Source organism: Solea senegalensis, unplaced genomic scaffold, assembly GCF_019176455.1.
Source record: "Solea senegalensis isolate Sse05_10M unplaced genomic scaffold, IFAPA_SoseM_1 scf7180000015203, whole genome shotgun sequence".
In the NCBI taxonomy this organism is placed as follows: Eukaryota; Metazoa; Chordata; class Actinopteri; order Pleuronectiformes; family Soleidae; genus Solea; species Solea senegalensis.
Window position 1 is genome coordinate 1 of NW_025321257.1, and position 19,779 is coordinate 19,779.

The following is a 19,779-nucleotide window of genomic DNA, read 5'->3' on the forward strand; positions in this document are numbered from 1 at the left end:
ATTCCATTCACATAAACTTGTCTCTGATTTTTCTTTATTGTGGAATGATGTACTGTTTGGTTTCCACGACAACATAAAAAACCTTCTTTTATTGCTTTTGCTAAGGAAACTGAACAGTACATCAAAACCATCTATGATTCAAAAAGTTATGCTCTATTTTTAATTTATTTATTTGAATCTCCCCCTGGCTCTGGTCTGTGTAATGTGTCTGTATGTATTAATGACTCTGTTTACGTATTGTTGTTTTGTTTCATAAAGGTTCAATAAAGATTTTATTATAAAAAACAAAACAAAATCAATAAATCTAAACAAACATTAAATAACCAATTACTAGAAATAGTACAAATACAATTTCATGTACAGTGTTTAATTCAAAAATTAAGCGGTTGTAGAATCAGAATTTACTGATTCTACAACATTACATTATTATATTACATTATATTATTTTAGACTATGTTATATTGTATTATTTTAGATTATGTTACATTATATTACATTAAATTCATATATATTATATTAAATTATATTCTATTATACATGTAGCACCAGACCAGCAGGTGGCGCTGACACTCGTTGTCACTGGTCCTCATTAGAAGAAGAAAAGGGTGTCAGTGCGCATGCGCCTCGTGGGTCTGTTCTGGCAGGTCCGTTCTGCTTCTCATGTGGGTTCTGCTGCTCCGGAGGTTACGCTCACTCAGCGGGCCGCCGGGCCTGCTCTGTGCCGGCTCTGCGCGCTCCCTCAGCGGCCGTCCTCCTCTGGACATGTCCGCTGCCCGCGTCCGAACCACCTTCCTGGACTTCTTCCGGAACAAACACGGACACCTGCTGGTTCCGTCCTCGCCGGTTCGGCCCAGAGGGGACCCGAGCTTGCTGTTTGTCAACGCTGGTATGAACCAGGTCAGTGTAGACTTGGTCTGTACCCGGTCCCGGTTCTGTGCTTAAACCCGCCAACGCTTTCAAAACAGGATCCCTGTCGGTCATGTGACGTGGACCAGAATTGGACTTGGCTTTTATTCTGAAATATAACAGATATGAAACAACTGTGACGTCAACTTTTCTAAAGTTGTCCTCTCTGTCCTCTGTCTTCTATGTCCTCTCTCTCTGTTTACTCTGTCTTCTCTGTCCTCTCTCTGTGTCCTCTCTCTCTCTCTCTCTCTCTCTCTCTCTCTGTCCAGTTCAAACCTGTCTTCTTGGGGACAGTGGACCCTCGCAGTGCGATGGCGTCTTACCTCAGAGTGACTAACAGTCAGAAATGTGTGCGAGCCGGAGGGAAACACAACGACCTGGAGGACGTGGGACGAGACGTTTACCACCACACCTTCTTTGAGATGCTTGGGACATGGTCATTTGGAGACTACTTCAAGGTCAGCTGGTACTTCCTGTTCACAGGGGGAGGGGCTTATTCCCTGGGCACCTGTCAGAGTGAAAAAACACACACACACACACTTAGGCCCTGTCTCAATACTCAAGTATGCATACTTGCCAAGTACAGAGTACACAATTATGATTCTTCAATTGGAAAAGCAGCTACTTCCTTTTTCTACTGTTTGAATGGTGGGTGGTGCCATATATACATATACATATACATATATATACACACACATACATGTCAGTAACAACCCAAACATCCACACATACAAAGAAATAAAAACCTGAATGTCCATGACAAAAGTTATGTGTAAGTAAGTGAAATGACACAGGGAAAAAGTATTGAACACATGAAGAAAAAAGGGTGTAAGAAGGCACAGGGTGGAGTGGCGCAGTGGTTAAGACCAGTACCCTGTGTGCGAAAGATATCATGGTCCCAATGGTTGCAAGTTCGACTTCACCCCTGGCTGATTGTACTCATACCCATTGTAAGACGCTTTGGACAAAAGCGTCTGCCAATGTAATAATGTAATGCACAGGAAGCCAGTATTTAGGAAGCAATCCTGCCCCGTATCAGTGCAAATTAATATCAGGTGTATAAGTCCTAATTGGTGGCCTATAAAGGTTCATTACCCAAGACGGGGAAAAACAAAGAGCTGTCCCAAGACCTTCTCAAGCTTATTGTAGACAAACATATGGATGGCATTGGTCACAGATGTATATCTAAACTTCTGAATGTTCCAGTTCCAGTTGAAGCTATTATTAGGAAGTGGAAAGAACATCATTACACCATTAACCGACCGCGACCAGGTGCTCCTCGCAAGATTACTGACAGAGGAGTCCATAGAATAATTAGAAGAGTTGTCCAAGAACCAAGAGTTGTTTTTCAGCATCTGGCACTGGCAGACGTCATGTAATTGAAGGAAGGATGAATGGAGAAATGTATCGTGATATTCTTGAGAAGAATCTGCTGCCATCCACCAGGATGCTGAAGATGGTGGACATTTCAGCAAGACAATGATCCCAAACACAAAGCCAAGGAAACAATCAATTGGTTTAAGAGAAAGAAAATCAAGCTGTTAGAATGTCCCAGTCAATCACCCGACTTGAATCCGAATGAAAGGATGTGTACATATTCACATTCATGATGATCGGAATGCTCTCCCTGGGATGGGGAATGTACCTGCAACACCGGGATCTGAGAATGACCAACAGTGAGAGGACCAGGGAATGGAGCGAAATGAAGGTGGAAAGTGCAATAACAAAGACAGTCATGGTTGGGCTGCACTCCGACGTCTCCACAATCCTCGAGCACATGAAAAGATGAAATAGATGACTAAAGTGAAAAAAAAAAAAATATATATATATGATGCATTGCCCTCTATTGATTGGATTATTTGTGACTTTTGGGAAGTTGAATATGCCAGGCAACAAGTCGAGAATGTCACGCGCGACGGAACATCATGGACACATGAATAAACACACATGGAGTCGGAGTTGACTGTCTAGAGCTAGACCACATCTCTGAGTGCTATCGGATGCTGAAACATGTTTTCTTTGTCAAAATGTCAAAAAAAAAGAGGAAACGAAATGTATGATGATAATGGGGGCGGGACTAGTTAAGCTTTGCTTCTCCCGCATTCCCTTTCGGTTATGTATATTGTGTGAACTGCACTGTTATGTGATGAGTGATCTAAATGTCATGACCGAAATAAATAAATACATAAATAAATAAAACCTCTGGACAGAACTGAAGATCAGAGTTCATAGAAGATGTCCCCGGGACCTTCAAGATTTGAAGACACTTTGTGTGGAAGAATGGGCAAAAATCACAGCTGATCAATGTGTGCGACTAGTTTCTCCATACAGGAGGCGTCTTGAAGCTGTTATTACCAACAAAAAGCTTTTCTACTAAGTATTAAATCAATTTCAGCAAGTGTATTCAATACTTTCTCCCTGTGTCATTTCACTTTATTACACACAACTTCATTTGTGGACTCATTTGTTTTATTTCTTTGTACGTGTGGATAACTTGGGTTGTTACTGACATCTGGTGAAAATTTCATCCCAATAACCCCATCGGAAATATATTATATATATAATATCAATACTTCAATACTTATTTTCTCCGCTGTATATACATATATGTATGTGTGTGTGTGTGTGTGTGTGTGTATATATATATATATATATACGTATGTATATATGTATGTGTGTATATATGTATATATAAGTATGTATGTATATACATATGTATATTATATTATATTATCTTATATTTAAATGACTTTAATATGAATCTAAAATTTAAAAAGTTAAAATAAACAAAACATTAATAATATACAAACTTTCAAACTGTCGGGTCAAAACATTTACATTAAAAACAAAATAACACGTCAACAACAATCTATGGATCACACCGAGCATGTAAATAACAATAATGACAGAGACGCCATCATTTCATCAGGACAGGCCGAGGTAACGCTGCTCTGTGCCGTGAGCGCCGAGCGTCCGCAGAGGCGGAGCTTCATCAACATCGCTGCCAAACTATAAATACGTCAGATCTTAATACACAAACCACATGTTTATATTCTAAATGATCTTAAAACTTCAGGACAGAGAAAAATATTTATTTCAGGTTTATATTTGTATTATCTGCTTGTATGTTCCACTGAAATGCATTCTGGGATACATGGCTTTCCCAAGTACACTCAAGTCACCACCCGATGCATACTTGATAAAATGGGCGGAGCGAGAACACTTCCGGGTTTGAGAACTGTCCTCGCTGCTCGCTTACTTGAGAATTGGAACAGAACTTGGACTGAGGCTGATGACGTTTTCACAAGTACGCACAAGTACACACAAGTACACACAAGTATGGATATTGAGACACACTATACATAACCAACAGCTAATATGAGATCATATTAATCACTTCCTGTTTCCTGTGTGTGTGTGTGTCTGTAAATCTGTGTGTGTGTGTGTGTGTGTGTTCAGGAGGAGGCGTGTTCGATGGCATGGAGCCTCCTCACAGAGTATTATGGGATACCTGCTGACAGACTGTACGTGTCCTACTTTTGTGGAGACGCTGCGTCAGGTTTGCCGGTGGACGAGGAGACGCGTCAGACCTGGTTGGACATCGGGTACGAGGACAGAGTGTGGTTCAGTGTGGACCTGTGTGTTTCATGAAGTCTCGTCTGTGTTTACATTTAAAGCTGCTTCAAACAGACCGTTCACTTCTTTATGTTAGAAAAGTCGTGGACCGGGACCAGGATTCTGGACCGGGGTTCAGACCAGAATTCAGGAGCTGGGGTTCAGATCAGGGTTCAGGAGCTGGGGTTCAGATCAGTGATGATGTCACTTCCCCAGGGTTCAGATCAGTGATGATGTCACTTCCTCAGGGTTCAGGAGCTGGGGTTCAGATCAGTGATGATGTCACTTCCTCAGGTTCAGCTCAGTGATGATGTCACTTCAGGTTCAGACCGCGGATGACGTCACTTCCCAGGGTTCAGATCAGTGATGATGTCACTTCAGGTTCAGCTCAGTGGAGTCACTGGGTTCAGCCAGTGATGATGTCACTTCCCCAGGGTTCAGATCAGTGATGATGTCACTTCACTCAGGGTTCAGATCAGTGATGATGTCACTTCCTCAGGGTTCAGACTCATGATGTCACCTCCTCAGTCATGCTTCAGGTTCAGCCCAGTGATGATGTCACTTCCCCAGGGTTCAGCTCAGGATGCACTTCCCCAGGGTTCAGATCAGTGATGATGTCACTTCCTCAGGTCTCAGTGATGATGTCAGGTTCAGATCAGTGATGATGTCACTTCCTCAGGATGATGTCAGGTTCAGATCAGTGATGATGTCACTTCCCAGGTTCAGACTAGTGATGATGTCACTCTTCAGGTTCAGGATCAGTGATGATGTCACTCCCCCAGGGACCAGTGAGATGTCAGGATCAGTGATGATGTCACTCAGGGTTCAGATCAGATCAGTGATGATGTCACTTCAGGTTCAGCTCAGTGATGATGTCACTTCCCCAGGGTTCAGATCAGTGATGATGTCACTCTGGGTTCAGATCAGATGATGGGTCGCATGATGTCACTTCCTGATCAGTGATGATGCCACCTCAGGTCTGGTGATGATGTCTCAGGGGTTCAGATCAGTGATGATGCAGGGTTCAGATCAGTGATGATGTCACTTCCCCAGGGTTCAGATCAGTGATGATGTCCCAGGGTTCAGATCAGGGTTCAGGAGCTGGGGTTCAGATCAGTGATGATGTCACTTCCCCAGGGTTCAGATCAGTGATGATGTCACTTCCTCAGGGTTCAGATCAGTGATGATGTCACTTCCTCAGGGTTCCCCACACTCGCCTGCTGCCGTTTGGACTCAGAGAGAATTTCTGGGAAATGGGCGACTCTGGTCCCTGCGGTCCCTGCACTGAGATCCACTATGACCACGTAGGAGGACGAGACGCTGCTGCTCTGGTCAATGCCAACAGTCCTGAGGTGGTGGAAATCTGGAACTTGGTCTTCATGCAGTACAACAGGTCTCACACACACACCTGAACCAGTTCAGTCCATATCAGACCGGCTCTGAACTGTCTGGGTTGTTTTCAGAGACATGGACCAGAGTCTGCAGCTGCTGCCACAGTTCAGTGTGGACACTGGGATGGGACTGGAGAGGCTGGTGAGCGTCCTGCAGGGGAAGACGTCCAACTATGACACAGACCTGTTCACCCCACTGCTGCACGCCATCCACCAGGTACACACCTGTCCACCGGACACACAGACACACACCTGTCCACCGGACACACAGACACACACCTGTCCACCGGACAAACACCTGTCCACCGGACACACAGACACACACCTGTCCACCGGACAAACACCTGTCCACGGACACACAGACACACACCTGTCCACCAGACACACAGACACACACCTGTCCACCGGACACACACCTGTCTTGTGGTGTTGTAATGGTGATGGTTCTCAGTGATGTTTCTGTCCTCAGAGGTCAAAGGTCGGGCCATATGGGGGCAGGACAGGGTCAGCTGACCAGGGGAAGGTGGACATGGCGTACCGCGTGGTGGCCGACCACGTCCGCACTCTGTCCGTCTGTGTTGCAGATGGTGTCCATCCAGGAATGTCAGGCGCAGAGTGAGACGTCGCACTGGACACATTTGTTTGTGTTGTGTGTTATTTTGTTGTTTATTTGTTTGTTTGTTTGTTGTGTGTGTGTTTGTTCACAGGTTGGTGCTGCGCAGGATTCTGCGGCGTGCGGTGCGTTTCTGTGTGGAGGTCCTCCAGGCTCCTCAGGGGGCGCTGGCGAGCCTGGTTCCTACTGTCGCACACATTCTGGTGAGACATTTCCCATCATCCCTCTCTCCTGTCTGGCCGTTTCTCAATATCCATACTTGTGCATACTTGTGTGTACTTGTGCGTACTCCCGTACTTGTGAAAACGTCTCAAGTAAGCGAACAGCGAGGATGGTTCTCAAACCCGGAAGTATTCTCACTCCGCCCATGTTTACCAAGTATGCATCGGGGGTGACTTAAGCGTACTTGGGATGGCCATGTATCCCAGAATACATTTCGGCGGAGCATAGCAGCAGATAATAGAAATATAAATCTGAAATAAATATTTTTCTGTGTCCCGGAACAAAGTTTTAAGATCATTTGAGGCGAGAAATTAGTCATTTAGAATTCAAACATGTGGTTTATGTATTAAGATCTGACGTATTTATAGTTTGGCAGCGACGTTTGTCGGAGGTGATAAGCTCGACGCTCACTGTGAGCAGTGTTACATCGGCCTGTCCTGATGAAATGATCCGCTGGCTCAGACGTCGCTGTCATTAGATGCTCGATGTGATCCATAGATTTGTTGTTGATGTGTTACTTTGTGGAAATGTTTTGAACTGAAAGTTTGTATATTATTAATGTTTTATTTATTTTAACTTTTTTAAGATTTTTATTAAAGTCGCACGGTCATTGCATATGTATTTAAATAAATTATGTAAATATTAGATATGTAGATTAGTATATATGTGTATGTATATATATATATATATATATATACACTACTCTACAATGCTGTAATATATCTATTTTCCACATTGTATTATTTGCATTGTATATTGTAATAGACATAAATTAATAAACGAGGTTACATATTTTAAATGTGAAAATAATAACAATATATATGCATTTATTAAAAGTATTTCATATGTTCATTTATTATTATTATTCAAACAGCAGAACAATTCATACATACTTGCTTACTTGAGTATTGAGAAACAGCCACATACTTGTGTACTCCTGTACTTGTCAAGTATATACTCCCAGCGTACTTCTGAAGTATATACTTCTCAAGTAAGCAAGTACATACTTGCTTGCTTGAGTATTGAGAAACGGAATCTGTGTTCACAATAACCCCGCCCCCTTCTTTCCAGGGTGACGTGTATCCTGAGCTGCACAAAGAGAAAGAGCGGGTGAGAGGCTGTGACATCACTTCCTCTTCAGTGTGAGGATATGACATCATGATTGACAGCTGGTCTTCTGTCCTCAGATCATGGACATCATTAACGACAACGAGGCTCACTTCCTATCGTCCCTGCAGCAGGGCAGCAGGCTTATCCAGAGGACACTTCAGAGGACGGAGGACAGCCGTGGCATCTTCCCCGGTCAGTTCAGGGCCCACTAACATGGGTGTCTCTGGTGTGTCCTTCAGACATCGGTGTCTCTCATGGGTGTCTCTGGTGTGTCCTTCAGACTTGGGTGTCTCTCATGTGCATCTTTCGTGTGTCCTTCAGTCTTGGGTATCTCTCATGTGCGTCTCTGGTGTGTCCTTCAGTCTTGGGTGTCTCTCATGTGCGTCTCTGGTGTGTTCTTCAGTCTTGGGTGTCTCTCGTGTGCATCTCTAGTGTGTCCTTAAGTCTTGGGTGTCTCTCATGCTCTCGTGTGTCCTTCAGTCTTGGGTGTCTCTCATGTGCGTCTCTCGCATGTCCTTCAGTCTTGGGTGTCTCTCATGTGCGGCTCTCATGTGTCCTTCAGCCTCAGTGGCCTGGTCTCTGCACAGGGACCTTGGTTTTCCTCTGGACCTGGTGGACCTGATGTTGGACGAGCGAGGAGTCCAGGTGGACCGTCAGGAGCTGGATCGACTCAGCGCAGAGAACCACAAGGTGGCGCTAAACTCTGATGTCTGTTACCATGTAAACGCCTCTGTTCGCTCTGTGTCATCCCATAATGCGCCTGACAGAGGACTTTTATTGTTTTTAGTTGTGAGGGACTTTTGGACTTTGGTCTTTTATTGTGAAGGGGCTGACAGGAAGCTGTGGGTCACTGATGATGTCATGGCTCTGTGTGCAGGTGATGTCGGAGCTGCAGTCCGGCGCTCTGACTCGGTTGACGCTGGATGTCCAGAGCTTGGCGGCGCTCCAGCGGCGCGGCGTCCCTCACACTGATGACCGTCTCAAGTACTGCTATTCGCTGCAGGACGGAGGACGATATGGTGCAGTGTCTCCGTCCATGTGCACAGGTAACTCCTCTGACCTCTGCTTACACCGCTAACCTCAGCCCGTCTCCTCGCAGTCTTCCCAGCATGCCGTGCGACGGTGGTGGCGCTGTACGACGGGCAGACGCTGGTGTCAGAGGTAACAGAGGGACAGCGCTGTGGTGTCCTCCTGGATCAGACCAGCTTCTACTCAGAGCAGGGTGGGCAGTCACATGACCAGGGCTACTTCACCCGTGACGGGCTGCAGGTGAGACGACCTCACACCGTAAGTGAGACGACCTCACACCGGAAGTGAGACAACCTCACAAAGGAAGTGACTCCTTGTGTGTCCTGTCGCTCAGGACGTGCTGTTCCCTGTGGAGGACGTGGTCCTGGTGGGCGGGTATGTTGTCCATCAGGTGACCGCAGCTGGGTGCCTGAAGACCGGAGACCAGGTGCAGCTACACCTGGACGAGGTACAGGTTGACTGAAGGTGAATTGGATTTAGATCAGGATCTGTCCTCGTTTCTAAAAAGTCTGTCTGTCTGTCTCAGGTCCACAGGTTGTCCCTCATGGTGAACCACACAGCGACTCACCTGCTGAACTTCGCTCTGAGGACAGTTCTGGGTCCATCTGTCCATCAGAGAGGGTCTCATGTGTCCACTGATCGTCTCCGCTTTGACTTCTCCGTCAAGGTTGCTTTCTCTCTATGTCTCTGTGCCGCTCTGTGGACGTGCAGACATGTCCCCGTGATTTCTGATGTCCTGTCTGTCCTCAGAAGTCTCTGAGTACCTCTCAGCTACAGCAGGTAGAGGCGTGTCTTCATGACATCATCTCAGCCAATCAAAGGGTCCACAGCAAGGAGGTCCCTCTGCAGGAGGTCAAGAGCATCAGTGGACTGAGGACAGTGGATGAGGTGAGTGAACACATCTTTGAGGACTCTGTCTCTTCCTGTTTGTCTGACTGTCTCTGTCTCCGCAGGTTTACCCTGATCCTGTTCGCGTGGTGTCCGTCGGGTTCCCGGTCTCTGAGCTGTTCAACGTTGGGACAGGAAGAGAGACGTCTGTGGAGCTCTGCTGTGGGACGTGAGGACACCTGTTTACACCTGTCCATGTCTGTCCTCACACCTGTTTACATCTGTCCACGTCTGTCCTCACCTTTTTACACCTGGACAGATGTCTGTCTCACACCTGTTTACGTCTGTCCTCACCCCTGTTTACACCTGTCCACGTCTGTCCTCACCTGTTTACACCTGGACAGACGTCTGTCCTCACACCTGTTTACGTCTGTCCTCACCTGTTTACACCTGGACAGACGTCTCTCCTCACACCTGTTTACACCTGTTTACGTCTGTCCTCACACCTGTCCTCACCTGGACAGACGTCTGTTTACACCTGTCCTCATCTGGACAGACGTCTGTCCTCACCTGTTTACACCTGTCCATGTCTGTCCTCACATCTGTTTACATCTGTCCACGTCTGTTTTAATCTCTCTGTCTCTCTCAGTCATCTTCTTCACACAGGTTCAGTCCAGGATGTGGTGATCATCTCAGAGAGACAGACGGTCAGAGGAATAAGTCGCATCATCGCTGTGACTGGACACGAGGCCACACGGGTCAGTTAATGACGTCTCGGTTCAGTTAATGACGTCTCGGGTCAGTTAATGACGTCTCGGTTCAGTTAATGACGTCTCGGGTCAGTTAACGGGTCAATTAACGATGTCTCGGGTCAGTTAACGACGTCACGGGTCAGTTAATGTGCTGTGTGTCCAGGCCCGGGAGGCAGGGCAGGTTTTGTCTGAGGACGTGGACTCGCTGTCGGCCAGACTCACAGGCTCCGCCTCCTCTGACCTTACTTCTGCTCAGCGTCTGGCCAAAGATGTCGGACTCCTGTCTGATGTGAGTGTAATTACCCAGAATGCCCTGCTGCACTGTGTGTGAAAAAGATGCCGTTTGACCCTGATCTGTGATTGACAGGCTGTAGACTCCACCCCCATCCCCCAGTGGCAGCGCAGGGAACTGCAGAGTCAGCTGAGAGCACTGCAGAGGCGGAGCAACACCATCGTCAGGAAGCTGGAGACCAGAGAGGTGAGACTGACCTCTGACCTCAGACTGACCTCTGACCTGTTCTTGTCTCTTGATGATCCTCCATGTTTTCCCATCATGCTTTGCTCAGGCTGTGTCTCGAGCTCAGGTTCTGCTGGAGAAGAATGGAAAGAAGGAGGTTCTGGTGGACCTGGTGGAGGCGGACTCTCTGCCGGTGAGAACACTAAGCTCCGCCTCCCTGAGGCCTAGTCTACTGACTATTGACTGGACAGCTTTAAATCAGATTGAAAGACAGGAAGTGTCACATGTCGTTCCAGGTGGTGATGAAGACGGTGAATCAGCTGACCGCCGTCTCTCCCCTCAGTCACGTGATGCTGCTCACTCACCACAGGCATTCTGGGAAGGTTCTGTGCGCCTGTCAGGTTCCCAAGGTAACCACCACTCACTTGTCAGTGACATCGGAGGGGGCGGGGTCATGTATGCAGCCTCTCATTGGCCTCCTTTCCCTCCTCAGGACTCGGCGTCTCTCCTGGCCTCCGATTGGGCGACAGCTGTGTGTCGTCACCTGGGCGGCGCCGCTGGTGGCTCGGCCGTGGTCGCTCAAGGTACAGGAAGTACCAGTGACATCACTGACGCTCTGAGATGGGCGGAGCAATTTGCCCTCCAGAGGAAACAGCGATGATGTCATTGTCACAGTTAGTCCCGCCCCCAGCCTCTCAGACATTAAGTTTCTTTGTTTTAAAAGAAATAAAAAGCTTTATTCTGTTATTGATCGTCTTTATTGATTAGTGTGTGATTATCTAAACAAACGGAAAACAGCCCCAAACCACATGAAACCACTTTAGTCCAGATCTTCCACCACTGCAGGATCAGGTCCTGGTCCAAGTTCTGGTTCTTCAGAGCATAGTCACGTTCAGCCACTGGAACAGAACCATGATCATCATCATGTGATCATCTTAGTGTTCATGTATGTGCTCATGTGATCATATGACCCTCACCTCCAGAAGGTTCAGCTCGATGGTTCCTGACCTGACTTTGTCCAACGTGTCAAATGTGTCTGTGGACAGGAAGTGACATCATCATCATCAGTTGACACATTTACAAGATTCTAGATCAACAGAGTGTGCGTGCGTGCGCACGTGTACTAACCAAACATTGTCTCCAGACGAATCAAACAGCTGACAAAGTTGTCAAAGTCGATGGTGAGATCAGCTTCACTGTAACGAGCCACCAGGATCTGGTTTAGAGGATTGTTCAAACTGAAACCTGGAAACACAAACAGGTCAAAGGTCAGAGGTCAGACGTGTGACCCCCGGTATGATACCACCACACCTCCTTCTCACCTGCTTCGTCCACTGCCACTCTCATCTCTGACGAGCTCATTGTCCCCGACTGATCCACGTCCTTCTCACGGTAAATCTTCTGTCTCACACACAGGACAGGAGGACAGAGAGATGATTAACTCCCTTATTTGATGTTTACATTATAACATTATGTTGCCCTAGTTAGACCAACTTACGTCACATTTCACAATAACACCACATTAGGAGTTAATTTACTCCTCGATAGAGGGGTCTAACGTGAGCTAGCTAACGTGTACACTTCTCATGACAGCTCCCATTCAATGACACGTATACTGCAGGGAGACGCCACCGCAGCAATGGAGGCTTGTTTACTTCCGGTACTTCGTCGGATTCGTCTATACGTGTGATGAGGGGGCGTGGCTCACCTCTCTGATTGGAGGAAGTGTTGTTTGAGTGAACACACACTGAAGTGAGGTCGAAGGTCAAACTTACCAGATAGTTCTCGATTTTTGTCCAAAGAATTTTGAACTCGACCAGACCGAGTTTCCCGCTGCCATCTTTCTGCAGGAGCAGCGTTTAGGAAACTGATCACTGTGTGTGTATGTGTGTGTGAGAGAAGCACCCCCTGCAGACAGCCTGTGTTACTGCTGCGGTGGAAGGATACATCCAGCAGGTTCACCATGTTACGACATGTCACGAGGCTGAAGCCACTGGTCTCAATGTCAGATCCTGACACACACACAAACACACAGGTTATGTGATGATATCATCAGGTGGGCGGCGGCCTCAGTGTTCATGTAATCATTCTTACGTTTGCTCACAACTCTGTTGAGAATCTTCTGCAACTCAAAGACGCTGATTTCACAATCCTGCGACAACGTAACATATGCAACATGCACAATGTAACATATGTGACACGTACAACGTAACATATGCAACACATACAACATAACATATGTAACCTGTACAACGTAACATATGCAACATGTACAACATAACATATGTAAAATGTACAACGTAACATATGTAACATATGCAACATGTACAGCGTAACATATGTAACACATACAACGTAACATATGAAACATGTACAACGTAACATATGTAACACATACAATGTAACATATGTAACATGTACAACATAACATGTGTAACATGTACAATGTAACGTATGTAACACATGCAACGTAACATATGTAACACATACAATTTAACATGTGTAACATGTACAATGTAATGTATGTAACACATACAACGTAACATATGTAACACATACAATTTAACATGTGTAACATGTACAATGTAATGTATGTAACACATACATCGTAACATATGTAACACATACAATTTAGCATGTGTAACATATACAATGTAATGTATGTAACACATACAACGTAACATATGTAACACATACAATTTAACATATGTAACCTGTACAACGTAACATGTAACAGCTTCTATGATGAGTGTGGACATGAGGAGAGAAATCACTCTAAGATTCTGTTCACTCTCTGGATGTTTCTGGTAAATAGTGTGTTAAATATTCTCTTCACATAAGGACTGTGGCTTTTGTTCATTTGTTTCTCTTTTTAAAAAATGCTTTGCACTTCCAGGCCACCGTAGTCCACTAGCTATAGATCATGTGTGGGTAATGTAAACATGAGCAGCTCACCCCCCCGGCCAGCTGACCAAAGAGACTCCTGAACCGATCGTCCACCTCGTCTTCATCCATCTCAATCTACACGGAGACATCATCATCATCATCGTCGTCGTCCACTCACACAATATGTGCAATAGTCTAAGGTCACTTCTCTCACCTTCTCCACTCTGGACTCGATGGGGTCATCCAACTCTCTGCTCACACACACCCACACACACACGCACACACACAGGTTAGAGGTGCTGCACTTCCTCCTGCTGCCTGTAGGTGCTGCTGTTCAGCTCAGTGTGTCAGTGACGTACTGAAACTCCGCCTGTTTCTCGGAGAAAACTCGGACGCAGAAGTCTCCATTCTTGTGCGGCTCAAACGTGGACGGGACGAGCAGGTACTCCCCCGGTGGCAGACAGAAGCGACTGCACACTTCACGCAGGTTGATGAAGGTTTCGGAGCGCGCGGCGGAGGCGTGGCGTAGGAAGAAGTTCCTGTTCAGGTGGACGTTGCGCTGACCGCAGAACTGAGGATGCGAGGAGAAGACACAAGAAGACTCAACAATCAAACATCTAACCTGAAACCTGAGACGCGGTGGTCATGCGGTGGGGTTCGTACCTCGTCAGGAACCTGAAACAGACAGAGGACCAGGATCAGAGAACCGTTGCTTAGAACTGGCAATGCCTTCTCGTTGATGACATCATCATGTGCTCACCTCATAGATGGCAAAGCCCATGGTGTGCATGTCCTCTCCCATCTTCCTCATGCGTCTGCGGTTCTTCTGGATCAGACCGACCACAAAGCTGCAGCCGGCCTCGCCGTCGTCCGGGTCGTCGTCCTCTTCATCCAACCTGATCACGAACTGCGGGTTTGTCCAGAACGTGTCTGAAGTCACAAATGGAAGCATCAGAGAAAACTGTGGCATGGATCTAAGCCTGGTCCCGGACCTGGACCTGGACCTGCTTAACCTCTATATATTTCAGGCCCCGCCTCCTTCAGAAGAACACAGAGGCTGAACTCTGATCCTCACGTGTCACATTACTGCTGTCGCCTAGCAACGATTGTCATCACTAACCTCCAATAATAAGGTTTAAACATTTTACATTTAAACATAAAGGTTTAAACGTAAAGGTTTGAGTCTCCACCTGAACGTTAATAACTGGATGCCAGAATGATGGCGCTGTGACACTGGAGGCGGGACTTCAGGTGGGTGTGGTCACTCACCGGGGTAGTTCCTGCAGCCTCCGGCGGTCGAGCCCCTCCTCCAGGTGCCCTCGTACGTGGACAACGCCCACTTAGAGACATCACCGTCACTCAGAGCGTCAGGTGTCAGGTTACAGATTTCTACCCTCGAGTAATGACGCAGGAAATCAGAGAACGACATCCTGTGAGGAGGAGGAGGAGGAAGAAGAGGAGAAGAAGCAGAGATGGTGTTAACAGCAGGACACTGTGATGTCTCTGGAGGACAAAGTCCAAAGTTTACCAGAATTCTCCGTCCTCTGAACGATGACTCAGTCGTTCTCTGTCCTCGTCACTGATGTGACGCCACTGCATGGAACTGAACAAACAAACAGATCAGATTAACAGCTGACTGATCAGATTAAAAGATAATGGAACATATTAACAGTTGATTTATTAGATTAACATCAGATTAACAGATTACCCATGCGGCAGACAGAAGGGGGTGGGGCCTGCTCAGAAAGGTGGGTTTTACGGTGGCCATGTTGGTGGCCATGTTACCTACTTGTCACTCCAGGCTCCGGTCCACTCCACCTGACCCCAGGGATTCCGGATCCGGATCAGCTTTTCCATGTCCCCACGGTACTCCACCTGCAAAGACAGTGTCATGTGACTGGACGACAAGGCTCCCCATGCCCCACCTCCATCAGAGGCTAACGGCGTCTTTGTGTGATGTCGCGATAGCGTCCCCTCATGTTTACACAGCAGGTTAATGACTAAAACAACGTGCTTCCTCCGCCCCTTTTCTCTCCACAAACATCATCTACCTGTGATTATAAAGGCTGGGCTGGGCTCTTACCTCAGCTACACCTGTCACTGAGTAGGCGTGGCCTTTCACCAACTTCTGAGAAGTGACAGCCTCTGAGTCAGCGGAGCTGGAGATCTGAGACACATATAGCACAGTTAGTGTTTGACATAAGAGCAGAGCGCCCCGCCCCCTGTGATCACAGCAAGTCTCACATCAATGGAGCAGCCCATCAGAGAACCTCGATCCAGAGCTTTGTTCAGGATGTGGAACAGATGTGGACTTGGCTGACTCAGGTCGTGGACTTCAGCGATTCCTCCGGTGAAATCCTCAAAACCTTCAATGGTGGATCCTCCAGAGAGAGCCTCGTAACATCCGTTCACCCTGAGGACAGATGAGGACACATGAGGACAGATGAAGACAGATGAGGCCACATTAAGAAACATGAGGACAGATGAGGCCACATTAAGACACATGAGGACACATGATGGTAGATGAAGACAGATGAGGACACATGATGACAGATGAAGACACATGAGGACAGATGAAGACACATGAGGACAGATGAGGACACATGATGACAGATGAAGACACATGAGGACAGATGAAGACACATGAGGACAGACAAAGACATGAAGACACGTGAGGACAGATGAAGACAAATGAGAACAGATTAGACAGATGAGAACAAATAAAGACACACGGGGACAGATGAAGACCCATGAGGACAGATGAAGACAGATGAAGACAAATGAAGACAGATGAGAACAGATTAGACCGATGAGAACAAACGAAGACACGTGAGGACAGATGAAGACACATGAGGACAGATGAGAACAGATTAGATCGATGAGAACAAATTAAGACACATGAGGACAGATAAAGACACATGAGGCCAGATGAAGACAGATGTAGACATATGAGGACACATGAAGTCAGATGAAGACAGATGAAGACAGATGTAGACAGATGAAGACAGATGAGAACAGATTAGACCGATGAGAACAAACGAAGACACGTGAGGACAGATGAAGACACATGAGGACAGATGAGAACAGATTAGATCGATGAGAACAAATTAAGACACATGAGGACAGATAAAGACACATGAGGCCAGATGAAGACAGATGTAGACATATGAGGACACATGAAGTCAGATGAAGACAGTTGAGGACAGATGTAGACAGATGAAGACATATGAGAACAGATGAGGACAGATGAAGACAGATGAAGACACATGAGGACTTACTTGGCGTAGGCCTTCTCCAGCAGAGCGCTCCAGAACTCCGTCCCCTCTGCTGAGTGGACAAACATCAGCTCGTCATCTTTAACTGGTAGACGGTCGTCCACCACCACGTCCACCCACTCCCCGAACTGCCACAACTACAGAGACAGAGGACAGAGGAGAGAGACAGAGGACAGAGACTGTGTATTTTTATACTTGTGTATTTGTGTACTTGTGTATTTGTGTACTTGTGTATTTGTGTACTTGTTCATTTGTGTATTTGTGTACTCATGTATTTGTGTACTTGTTCATTTGTGTATTTGTGTACTTGTGTATTTGTGTACTCATGTATTTGTGTACTCGTGTACTTGTGTATTTGTGTATTAGGTAATGGATAAGAAAAGAGGAAAAATATATGCTATATATTCAATGAACTTAATGTACTTGTGTATTTGTGTACTTATTGTGCTACGTGTACTTGTGTATTTGTGTGCCTCGTTTATTTGTGTACTTGTGTATTTATTACTTACATGTGTAGGTGTATTTGTGTGCACTTGTATATGTGTACTTGTGTATTTGTGTACTTGTGTATTTGTCTAATTGTGTATTTGTCTACTTGTGTACTCATGTTCTTGTGTATTTGTGTACTCATGTACTCATGTATTTGTGTATTTGTGTACTTGTGTATTTGTGTATTTGTGTACTTGTGTACTCGTGTATTTGTGTACTCGTGTATTTGTGCACTTGTGTACTTGATGACACTTGTGTATTTGTGTACTTGTGTATTTGTGTAGAAATTGTACTAGTGTATTTATTATTTTCGTGTATTTGTGCACTCGTGTATTTGTGCACTTGTGTACTTGTGTATTTGTGTATTTGTGTATTTGTGTATTTGTGTATTTGTGCACTCGTGTATTTGTGTAATCGTGTATTTGTGCACTCGTGTATTTGTGTACTCGTGCACTCGTGTACCTGGAAGTGGAATATTCCGGCGTACTCTCCGTCCCTGAAGCTCTGTCCGTGTGGAACGACCCGGGCCAGAACTTCCTGGTTCAGGGTCAGAGATGCGATGGCGGCGAGCAGCCAGCAGTCACCTGGAGACACACACACACACAGGGGGCGGGGCCTGATGAGGCTGTGTTTATGCTTGTTTATCACATGACTGTTGGAAGGTTTTCAAACACACGCCTAAAACAAAGAGGCGTGGCCTGTCTGTATATAAGATCAGAATGAGGTCAATAATCCAGCACACACACAACAATGACTCATGAGCAATGTATTAACCATCACGCAGGTTTGAATCCCGCAAGCTCAACAGGTTCTGCTCTCACAGTCGCAGGGTTGATGTTATACGTGTTTTATTAGATAATAAATAAATAAAAGTGAGTCAGCAAAAAGATTGTTTTATATGTAGCTAACGAAACATAGCTTTCAAGTAGTGTTGTGTGTGAAATCACAGACATCGCTCATGAGTCATTGTTGTGTGTGCGCTGGATTATTGACCTTACATCTGCAGCTCTGTGCTGTGATTGGCTGAACTCTCCCAGGTGTGCTTCTGAGTTGCTTCTGAGAAACCTGCCCATTAGTCTGTTGGACAGACACACACACACGCACACACGCACACACACACACGCACCTGCGCTGCCTGCAGCGCGAACACATACACACCTGGCGAACACACACACACACGTGAACACCCCGCGGCGCAGCCACACACACACACACACACACCTGCGCCAGACACATACACACAGCGGCGCGAACACACACACAATACCAGACACACCAGCCACACACACACACACACACACACACACCGCAGACATACACACCTGCAGCGCGAACACACACACACACATGCAGACACCTGCGCAGCGCGGCCACACACACACACACCTGCGCGAACACATACACACACACACACACACACGTACAGACACACAAAGCGCCAGCCACATACACAGACACCTGCCTTGAACACACACACACACATGCAGACACACCGCGGCGCGGCCACACACACACACACACACCACACACCTGCGCGGGCATACACACACACACACACACAGACACAAGCGCAGACACAAACACACATGCAGATACACACATGCAGACCTATTCAGGACGTGGACTGCCTGTGGTTCTGGTTCTTACCCAGTGCTCCCTGACAGATGTCGGTCCTTGTTGCTCCAGACACGATGAACTCAGGGTCAGAGGTCAGCTCCTAAACAACAACAACAACAACAACAACAATAGATCAGAGACCTGGGGGGTATTCCATCAAGCAGGCTAAAGGAAACTATGACTCTGGCTAAGCCTCAACCATGGCTAAGCCATAACTGTGGCTCAGGTTTCTGTTCCATCAATCTGAGCCTCAACCCTGTTCCACCAAGGTGGCTAATGTGAATGTCAGCCAAGTAACCATGGTAACTTATGCTGCCGGGCAAACCTGGTCTGTAGCAGGCTAAAAGTGAAGCTTAGCACCATCTATGATCAAAGAATGTCCAATAGACAGAAACAGAGACACACAACTGTCATGGAATGATAAAATAATATGTAAAACATAAACTATATAATAAAATGTATTAAAGAAATTATTTAGACTAATAATTATATATTATCTATAAGTACATTAAAGAACATTTTCACCCAAATAAAATATAATAAAATACAAGACACAAATAAATACAAAATTAAACTAATCAGTAAAAAA

At 46.2% G+C, this 19,779-nt stretch overlaps 2 protein-coding genes across 3 annotated transcripts; one reads left to right on the forward strand and one right to left on the reverse strand.

The window, feature by feature from the left end:
• The first annotated feature begins 563 nt into the window (after positions 1 to 563).
• LOC122762071 (alanine--tRNA ligase, mitochondrial-like) lies at positions 564 to 11,670 on the forward strand. Of its 2 annotated transcripts, none has more exons than XM_044017245.1 (22): positions 564 to 897; positions 1,176 to 1,364; positions 4,366 to 4,511; positions 5,723 to 5,914; positions 5,985 to 6,129; positions 6,382 to 6,527; positions 6,620 to 6,728; positions 7,819 to 7,857; positions 7,935 to 8,049; positions 8,420 to 8,547; positions 8,735 to 8,876; positions 8,957 to 9,126; positions 9,221 to 9,334; positions 9,413 to 9,553; positions 9,637 to 9,774; positions 9,840 to 9,943; positions 10,364 to 10,472; positions 10,630 to 10,755; positions 10,834 to 10,944; positions 11,033 to 11,116; positions 11,198 to 11,333; positions 11,417 to 11,670. In XM_044017245.1, the coding sequence occupies exons 1-22, from the start codon at positions 661 to 663 to the stop codon at positions 11,524 to 11,526; spliced, it is 2,931 nt and encodes a 976-aa protein (XP_043873180.1). In that variant the 5' UTR covers positions 564 to 660; the 3' UTR covers positions 11,527 to 11,670. The 2 variants fall into 2 exon arrangements, with proteins under 2 accessions (XP_043873180.1, XP_043873179.1); XM_044017244.1 differs by having other exon boundaries at positions 565 to 897; positions 11,220 to 11,333.
• On the reverse strand, positions 11,666 to 19,290 carry LOC122762072 (calpain-2 catalytic subunit-like; the record flags this gene model as incomplete). Its single annotated transcript, XM_044017246.1, has 20 exons — positions 11,666 to 11,822; positions 11,901 to 11,959; positions 12,052 to 12,168; positions 12,246 to 12,324; positions 12,699 to 12,767; positions 12,871 to 12,935; positions 13,018 to 13,075; positions 13,879 to 13,944; positions 14,024 to 14,060; positions 14,169 to 14,380; positions 14,473 to 14,484; positions 14,570 to 14,739; positions 15,079 to 15,239; positions 15,338 to 15,412; positions 15,599 to 15,684; positions 15,893 to 15,976; positions 16,054 to 16,222; positions 17,088 to 17,221; positions 18,036 to 18,157; positions 19,221 to 19,290. Coding segments are annotated over 20 exons (1,869 nt in total), but the record flags the coding sequence as incomplete, so codon positions are not given.
• Between the last annotated feature and the right edge of the window lie 489 nt (positions 19,291 to 19,779).

What these genes read in the sequence shown, in the direction of transcription:
- LOC122762071 (XM_044017244.1), top strand. Translation starts at nt 661, where the DNA reads ATGTGGGTTCTGCTGCTCCGGAGGTTACGCTCACTCAGCGGGCCGCCG. An exon ending in CATTTGGAGACTACTTCAAG is followed by an intron (nt 1,365 to 4,365) that starts GTCAGCTGGTAC and finishes GTGTGTGTTCAG; the next exon opens with GAGGAGGCGTGTTCGATGGC. An exon ending in GCGCCTGTCAGGTTCCCAAG is followed by an intron (nt 11,334 to 11,416) that starts GTAACCACCACT and finishes TTCCCTCCTCAG; the next exon opens with GACTCGGCGTCTCTCCTGGC.